Genomic DNA, 8,849 nt, shown 5'->3' with positions numbered 1-8,849 from the left:
TGGTAAAAGCCCTAAGACAAATATGCTTAACAATAGTATAACTTTCTTCAGGCACTAAATCTCCAACAGCCTCTACACAAGCACCTTTACGCCGGTACATCCTTGCTCCTGCCAAAGAAATGCTGCAACAACTTTTTGTGTCGAAGGCACGGTAGAAAATTGGTATTTTCACATTCATATCTGATTAGTCCTGCTGCAAGAGGCCAATGAGGGATTGTTTGGGGTTTGTTCTTTTGTTTTGGTTTTTTTTTTTTCTCTCTTTTCTTTCTTTTTTTTCCCCCTTGGAAGGAGATGAAAAGATCAGGAACTTGAGTAAAGTGCAAGTTTAAGAATGAGGAATCTCCCCTCCAGCGTATCTGTTTGCTTGGCGCTTAAAGGTGTGGTGTGACAAGGAGCAGCCTGGTAACTGGTGGGCTCCAGAGGTCAGTCAAGGGATTAAATCTTGTATTTGCACCTCACGTTCAAGGGTGTGGGTTAGAAAGCAGAGATAGCTGTCCAGGTTGTAGTGCACTGGGACTGACAGAGGGAGTGTACATATATTCCAGATTTCCCGCTTGTCCAGAGAGTCTACAGAAGAACTTGTGGAATTAAGCATCTAGAGTAACATCAGTCAAGGCTTTTTTTTTTTAGAGTTGTAAAACATTGAAATGGTTGAAAAACATATCAAAAGCATAATGCAAAGCATACGCCGTCAAAACTCCCACAGTCACTCTGTGAAATTTTTCAGCGGCACTACTCTGAAATTCAGATGGAGCTGGGGTGGAAAGTCAAACCGCGCCCACCCACGCAGGTGAAATTGCGTATAGCCGTGCAAGGTGGACGGATGGCTTTCGATACTGATCGTGAAGTCCTGTCGCGGTCTTCCAGCAGGTTTTCTCAGGTGGTCTGTTATATCAACCAATGTCAAAAAAAAAAAAACAAACCAAAAACCCCAAAAAACCAAAAAAACCCCAATCAACAGCAACAAACCCACGATCTGCTTAGTATCCAGATTAAACGGAGCAGAGGAAACGCCACGCGTGGAAGTCCCCGTCGGGAAGCGGCGGACGATCGCGAAGAAGGAAGCCGCCCGCTGTCCGCGCCGCCGGCCCGCCGCAAGGTGAGCCCGCAGCCGCTCGCTCCGTTCCCCCGCTCCGCCGCCGGTGCCCTCTTGCCGTACACCGCTCCCCCCACGCACACCCCGTGGAGGAGCGGAGAGACGGGGGGGGGGGGAACACACACGACACGAACGACACCCGAGGGACCCCCCCCTCCCGGAGAGCGGCTCGCCCCCAGCACCCACCGCCCCCCCGGCCCCGCCGAGCACCGGCCCCGCAGCGGCGGCGGTCCCGGCGGCCGCAGGTGATGCCGGGGCGGGCAGGGACCCCCCCGGGCCGTCGCCACGGAAACCGCCCGGCGGCGCGGCCCCGCCGAGGGAGAGCCCCGGGGCGCGGCGGCGGCGGCGGCACCCCCGGTCCCCCCCGCCCCGCCGTGGGCGTTCACCCCGGCGGGGCCAGCGGCCGCCCCACTCCCCCTCGGCCCCCGGGGGGGGGGTTTGAGAGGCTGGGCGGCCCCCGGGGGGGTTGGGGGGAGGCCGCTGGGCCGGGCTCGGCGGGCGAGACAAAGGGAGCGGCGGCTCTTCGGCGGCGGGGGAGATGTGCGGGGAATGCGGCGGGAGGGAGGGGGAGGCTTCCTTCTCTCTCTGCCCCCCCCCCCGGAAAAAAAAAAAAAAAACCAAACCAAAACAAACCGCAAATGCCGCTTTTGCCGCCAAGAAATGAAATATTCCCTTTGGCCGGTTGAAAATAAGCGGCTGCCCTCGCCGGGGTTACCGAAAGGCGGCGGCTGCACAAAGCCCACCGGCCCCGCGGGTAATCCGGGGGGGGGGGGGAGCAGGGGCTGAGCCTCCCCGCTCGGCAGCCCTTCATCCTCGGAGGCATTTGAACATCCGTGTTTATAAACAAGAGGCGTTTGGAGGAGATTACCCGAGTTTGGGCAACGATCGCTCTGACGCTCGTTTCTGCTCCTTAAAAGGCGGCGGGGGGGGGGGGGTGTCTGGGCCAGCCTTTCCCGCATCGCACCGCGGAGCTCCCCGCACCCCCCCGGGAAAGAAAATCAATCACAGCCGGGATATTTCTCCCCCCACCCCCCCATCGCTGCTAAACGCTCGGGATCACCGTTAATTCGCCTGCATTAGTTTCGGGTTCCGTCTTATTCGAGGGTTTAAATTCAACGTAAATACCCACCCGGGGCTGGGGTTTGGGGAAAGCGCGAATGTTTCCCTGCTCATGTCGCTTCGCCCACGACTCGAGCGCATGGAACTGTGATCTTGAAATGGGTCACCGCCTCAGAAAATACTTTAAAAACACAAATCAGGAATAATCAGACAGCAGAATTTAATGAGAGCCGTAGGCTAATGGCAAAATATTTTATTCCGAGGCAATATCGCTATGGGGGAGGGGGCCGCTCCTGCTTCGGCAGCGGCTCCTGCCGCCGCTGCTTTAGCGTTCGCAACATCTGGCCTACAGACCTACTAATTTTGACTCGTGATCTCGTTTGGCGAAACCCGATCTACGTGGTTCAAATACCTTCCAAATTGGGGGCGATTTAACAATCGCGACCAATTAAACCCGGGGAAGAAAAGAAAAAAAAAAAAAAGCGAAGGGAAAAAAAAAAAAAAAAGAAGAAGGCAGCAAATCCCCTCCTTCCCTCTCCCCCCGCCCCGGGTTCGCACACACTATCTGTTGCTCCCTCACGGCGGCAGCGGGTGGGGGCGGGCGGCGGGGCCGGGCCGGGCTCACACTCGCTCACACTCGCCCTCACACTCGCCCGCACGCCCCTCGCACCATTGTCTCCGCCCGCCCGCCCCGCTTTCTCGGGGTGTTTTGTTCGCTCCCCAGCGCGGAGCTCCGCGCGCCCGCCCGCGCCGCGCCGGAGCGGCACATTCATTATCGGCCGGGGGCTGATTTCAAACCGCTGCCATCGCGGCTCCATTGTTCGCCGGGCGGCCAGGCCCCGCCCCCCTTTGTGTGGCGCGGCGGCGATTGGCCGGCGCCGGGCGGAGGGCTGCCGTCACCGCTCGGGAAGCCCATTCATCTGTGCACTTGGGCGTTGGACTCCGCATCTTATTAGCAACCAGGGAGATTTCTCCATTTTCTCCTTGTCTACAGTACGGCTACAAATCTGGGATTTTTTATTACTTCTTTTTACTAAACTTGGGCTCCTTTTTTTTTTTTTTTTTTTTTGCTCGACTTTTTCCTCCCTTTTTTTCCCCTCCCTCCTGTGCTGCTGCTTTTTGATCTCTTCAACTTTAAATTTTTTAAAAGGAGTGCATTATAATCGGTTCTGTTCTCTCTTCTCTTTTTTTTTCCCCTCTGGTGTGTGTGTGTGTTGCTGCTGCTGCTGGTCGCCCAGTATTTATACCAACCCAACGCTCTTTGTTTCCCCTCCTTTTGGATCTGTTGAGTTTCTTTGTTGAATAAGACAGCATGGGTGCCCAGTTCTCCAAGACCGCTGCAAAGGGCGAAGCCTCCGCCGAGAAACCTGGGGAAGCAGTGGCTGCATCTCCATCCAAGGCGAATGGACAGGTAAAAAAAAAAAAAAAAATTAAAAAAAATATTAAACCTACTCCTTTTTTTAAGCCAACTTCGACGGACTCTCTTTCGCATCCTGTTTAATTCTTCTTCCTTTGATGCCCCGGTGGCACGTTCAATGGAGAATACGGTCGATCCTTTTATCTTTGCAACTCGAGGCAAAGGAATAATTGCTTTATTTTTTTCTTTTTTTTTAAGCGGGCTCGGCTTTGAATGATTCGTTCCTTTAGCTTTCCTGCGGGGGGGAGGGGGGGAGGGGGCGCATCTTTTTTTTTCCCCCCTTTTTTTATTTTTTTATTTTTTTTTTTAAATCCCTCGTGTATTACGCCGAAGTGTCCCAATGGTTCTTCAACGGAAGGATCTTACACCGCTTGGCTTTTCCGCCCGCTTAACCTCCTTCTCCCGAAGACGCTCGGGTGACTAGCGCCGACCGCCTCCCGCGGCGGCAGGATGCCTCTCTGTAGTAACGGGGGGCCGGAGCCGCCGGGTTTGGGGCTGGGGGGGTGCTCAGCGGCGGGCAGCCCCCCTCGGACGGCACCGCGGGGGCTTCGCCGACCGCCCCGTCCGCGGCAACCCCGCCGGGGGAGGGCGGTTGTGGAGGGGGGGGGGGTGTCTGTCACCCACCCCCCACGCGTGAGCCGGCTGGCCGTGCCCCCCCCCCCCCCGCTGCCCCGACCAGCAGCGGCGGCGTTGCGGGTAGGGACCCCCCGCCGCCCCCGCAGCTGCCACCCGGGCGCCTGAAAGATGCAAATGCGGGGTGTGTGTACGGGGGGGGGGTGTATGGGGTGGGGTGTGGTGGGCGCCTCGCCGGGCGGAGAGGGGCAGCGGGCGGGCGGGCGGGGGGCCGGGGCCGGGCGAGCTTTGTTAGCCCTTCCCCGCCCCGCGCCGCCGCGGCGGCCGGACGGGGCGCGCCGGGGGCGGGTGCGCGGCGCCGCTGCGTGGAACCGCGGCGCCCTCTGGTGGCCGCCGCCGGGGACGCCCGCCCGTTCGTTCGCCGGGGCCCGGTGGGCGAAGGGGGCGGCGGAGGGCCCGGGCGGGAATCAGAGGCCGGCGCCCGGTGTCCCCCCTACACGGCCGGTAACGCCCGTCGCTGTCTTGCAGGAGAACGGCCACGTGAAGGTGAACGGCGACGCCTCCCCCGCGGCGGCGGAGGCGGGCAAGGAGGAGGTGCAGGCCAACGGCAGCGCGCCCGCCGAGGAGACGGGCAAGGAGGAGGCGGCCTCGTCGGAACCCGCCTCCGAGAAGGAGGCGGCCGAGGCGGAGAGCACCGAGCCGGCCTCCCCGGCGGAGGGCGAGTCCTCCCCCAAGACTGAGGAGGGCGCGACCCCCTCCTCCAGCAGCGAGACCCCGAAAAAAAAAAAGAAGCGCTTTTCCTTCAAGAAGTCCTTTAAGCTCAGCGGCTTCTCCTTCAAGAAGAACAAGAAGGAGGCCGGCGAGGGGGCCGAGACCGAGGCCGGCGCCGCCGCCGCCGCGGCGGAGGGCGGGAAGGAGGAGGCGGCGGCGGCCCCTGAGGCGGCGGGCGGCGAGGAGGGCAAGGCCGCCGCCGAGGAGGCCTGCGCGGCCGCCGCCGCCGAGGCGGGGAAGGAGGAGGCGGGGGACTCGCAGGAGGCCAAATCGGACGAGGCCGCCCCCGAGAAGGCGGCGGGAGAGGAGACCCCGGCCCCGGCGGCGGAGGAGCAGCAGCAGCAGCCGCCACAGCAGCAGCAGCAGCAGCAGCAGCAGCAGGCGGCGGCTGAGGGGAAGGCGAAGGAGGAGGCGGCGGCGGGCGCCGCCACGATGGAGGCGGGCAGCGGCGATCAGGAGGCGGCCCCCGCGGAGGAGCCGGCGCCGGCACGGCAGGAGCCCCCCTCCGAGAGCAGTCCGGAGGGAGCCGCCGGCGAGTCGGCGGAGTAAAGGGCCCCGCCGCCGCCCCTCTCGCCGACGGACTTTTTCTTCCCCCCCCTGTTTGTTTGTTGGAGTGGTGCCAGGTACTGGTCTCGGAGAACTTGTCTACAACCAGGGATTGATTTAAAAGATGTCTCGTTTCTCTTTTTTTTTTTTTTTCTCTCTCCCCCCCCCCCTCACCCCACCCCGCCCACCCCTCGCAGCTCCCATCTCAGATCGTTGTGTGTTGCCGCCATTCCAACGGGCGGAGGGGGGACCCCCTCCGCCCCCCTCTCCCGCCCTCTATATTTTGGTTTCTTTCGGTTTGTTTTATTCCTTTTTTTTTTTTTCATCAGTATTAATGTTTTGTTTTGGTTGGTTTGGGTTTTTTTTGTTTGTTTGGGGGTTTTTTTGTTCGTTTGCCTTTTTTTTCAATTTTCTTTTTTTTTTTTTTTTCATCCTTTGCAACTCTCCTCATATTATAAAACTTTTCCCGATCGGTCTATGGACATGCCCATATATGAAGGAGATGGGTGGGTCAATAAGGGATCTCAAATGAAGTGACAGGGGCCGCAGTGGGGAACCCGGGGCGCGCAGCCCTTGCCGGGAGCGCGCCCCGCCAGAAATGATGTAAGGGGTTAGTCTTTTTTTTAAAAGAAAGTTATTACGATGTATTTTGTGAGGCAGATGTTCTATAAGGTTTACAACACTACAAGTCTTGATTAAGAAGGAAAGGAAAAAGGAAAAAAAAATAAAAATAAAAATCAATACCCAGATAAAGAGATCATAGTCTTAGGAATTCATTTAAACCATAGGAACTTTTCACTTATCTCATGTTAGCTGTATCAGTCAGTGATTAAGTAGAAATACAAGTTGTATAGGCTTTATTGTTTATTGCTGGTTTATGACCTTAATAAAGTGTAATTATGTATTACCAGCAGGGTGTTTTTAACTGTGACTATTGTATAAAAAAAGAAAAAAAAAACAAATCTTGATATCCAGAAGCACATGAAGTTTGCAACTCTTTCCACCCTGCCCATTTTTGTAAAACTGCAGTCATCTTGGACCTTTTAAACACAAATTTTAAACTCAACCAAGCTGTGATAAGTGGAATGGTTACTGTTTATACTGTGGTATGTTTTTGATTACAGCAGACAATGCTTTCTTTTCCAGTTGTCTTTGAAAATAAAGGAAAACTCTTCAGATGCAATGGTTTTTTTGTGTAGCATCTTGTCTATCATGTTTTTGTAAATACTGGAGAAGCTTTGACCAATTTGACTTAGAGATGGAATGTAACTTTGCTTACAAAAATTGCTATTAAACTCCTGCTTAAGGTGTTCTAATTTTCTGTGAGCACACTAAAAGCGAAAAATAAATGTGAATAAAATGTATAATTTGGTTGTCTTTCTTTTTATGGATACTCTGGTAGCTTAAAGGGACTAGCCAGCATTGCCTAAATTTGTGTAGAGAAAGTCATGTGTGCTGCTAGCACTAGCTTCGAAAACTGCCTTCCTAGATCCTGGGCTCTGTAATAGTGTGCATCTTTTAGAGAAATTGGGCAGCGCACCAGGTAATTTATAGGCTTTTCTGGCTCTAAAAAGAAGACTAGAAGGCAGTCTGAGCATGTACAGTGTACGATTCTCCTGCCCAGGCTCCATCTTGCTTTTAAGACCAGAGGTATCCAGCGTATGAGAGTCTTGCCTCTTGAGGAAAATAAGATGTAATTTGAATTGCTTAGGGTGGGGCGCTGAAATTTTTATGCCGAGTTGCTTAAAAATTAAGCTCTCGAACTGACGTCCCACTTGCGTCTTGGTATGCTGGTCCTACTTAGGTACCTAGACGATTAGCTTGAAAACTTTAGCCTGGAGGGTGAAAGGGGGAATTAACACTGCCATTCTGCTCAAAGTAATTAAAAGCAATATTTTCTTTTTTTCCTCAAGTGCTACTCCCAAGTACAGGTGAGTTACACAACAGATTTCAAAATTTGTCTATAAAAATAATCACTTGGTGCTTGCCTTTAATTGTTAGGCTTTTTGGCTAATTTCCAGCATATTGCTCAGGGCATGTTATGCCTTAATAAAACAGTGGGTTCATGCAAGAAAAGCAGCAGTGGTATTTGGAGGGTGGAAATTGATTCAAGAAAGTGTTGCTTCTAAGTTTATAGGAGAAAGTTTAGTGTTACACTTATTTGCTTCCACCTAAATTTTCAGCAGAAACTCTTTGGAAGCAATTATGATTCATTTTATGAGAAAATGGCACGTTAGCACCTTGTTCCCTAAAGAACAAAGCCTAAACTGAATGAAGTATAGTAGATTTCCTGCTGAATGCGTACTTTTTTTTTGTTGTTTTTTTTCTTTTTTCTTTTTTTTTTTTAATTCAGCTGTCTACCATTTTAACTTTGGCTTGTATGTACTCTAGTTGCCCTGGTATTTCTCTATAGCTTTAGAAATGTATTGAAACTATGCTATAATTGCTGAGGGACAAAAATAAATGGATGTAAAACAAGATCCTCCACACCAGTGTCATTCTTGGAGTACATGTGTTTGAAGTCTAGTGCATAACTGCTTTGCTAAGGGGTTTTTATAACATGGCTGTAAAAACCTGTTCTGAGACGCATGATGTCTTGGCCATAGAGTCAATGTCTCTTTTTAATAAATATATATATATTTAAATCCAAGGATTCTTAAAGAGAAGTCTGAATTTCTTCTTTCTTTTTTTTTTTTTTGTCAAACTGTACGTGTACATATGAAGAAAATAATCGCTAGTAAAGTTCTTTTTCAGATTTTTCCCAAGCTGCTCTCCTCAAACTTTCGTGTTCCTTCCGCACTCAGCTGGTGGTGGTTTCTGAAGCGTTTCCAGTTCCTGGAGGTACAGAACCTCTCCTGCCCCAGCAGCCGGTCTCCTGGCCTGGGGCTTCGTCATTCCACGGCTTGGCTTGACTTGAAATCTCTTTCCAAGTCTTAACACTAGTAGAGTTTCAAAAATACATCCTAAGAAGACCAGCTGCATGGTCTACTCTTCTGGTCCCAGCAGTCGGGTGAGATTCGATAATATCAGTTTTCCACTGTGTGGTTTGAGAAGGTGGGAATCAGAAGGGGCTTGGGAGGGTGGAAATGGGGGAGTTTTGAGCTGCTTCCTCCTGCCAAAGAATTGTGCAAGAGCATCCCTCCTCCCTCGGTCCCCGAGGGACTGCGTGGTCACTCCTGTGCGATTGTAGAATATCCTTATTTATGTACAAGGAGACTGAAGGGGCTGGGTGTTGGTGGCTGGTGAGATGGTTAATCTTCTTACTGAGAAAGCTTTATACCTTTTTTTTTATTATTCCATTGGTTGCCTCGGTGAAAATGCTAATCATCATAAGTACTGTAATTGCAACAAATTCTCTCAGAATTGGAATGCATGTGACTTCAAAAT

The 8,849-nt window shown here is 52.8% G+C and overlaps 1 protein-coding gene across 2 annotated transcripts; it reads left to right on the top strand.

The window, feature by feature from the left end:
- The first annotated feature begins 951 nt into the window (after positions 1-951).
- On the top strand, positions 952-7,940 carry MARCKS (myristoylated alanine rich protein kinase C substrate). Of its 2 annotated transcripts, none has more exons than XM_075046772.1 (3): positions 952-1,099; positions 3,394-3,566; positions 4,674-7,940. In XM_075046772.1, the coding sequence occupies exons 2-3, from the start codon at positions 3,468-3,470 to the stop codon at positions 5,463-5,465; spliced, it is 891 nt and encodes a 296-aa protein (XP_074902873.1). In that variant the 5' UTR covers positions 952-1,099; positions 3,394-3,467; the 3' UTR covers positions 5,466-7,940. The 2 variants fall into 2 exon arrangements, with proteins under 2 accessions (XP_074902873.1, XP_074902871.1); XM_075046770.1 differs by lacking the exon at positions 952-1,099 and adding an exon at positions 2,728-3,148.
- The last annotated feature ends 909 nt before the right edge of the window (positions 7,941-8,849 follow it).

This window comes from Buteo buteo, chromosome 15, assembly GCF_964188355.1.
Source record: "Buteo buteo chromosome 15, bButBut1.hap1.1, whole genome shotgun sequence".
Lineage (NCBI taxonomy): Eukaryota > Metazoa > Chordata > Aves > Accipitriformes > Accipitridae > Buteo > Buteo buteo.
The sequence above is the reverse complement of the archived record's forward strand: the minus strand, read 5'-3'. Positions and strand labels throughout refer to the sequence as shown.

Bases quoted from the DNA above. Each gene is read 5' to 3' on its own strand.
- MARCKS (XM_075046772.1), top strand. From the start codon at position 3,468: ATGGGTGCCCAGTTCTCCAAGACCGCTGCAAAGGGCGAAGCCTCCGCC. The intron at 3,567-4,673 runs GTAAAAAAAAAA...GCTGTCTTGCAG, and splicing joins CATCCAAGGCGAATGGACAG to GAGAACGGCCACGTGAAGGT.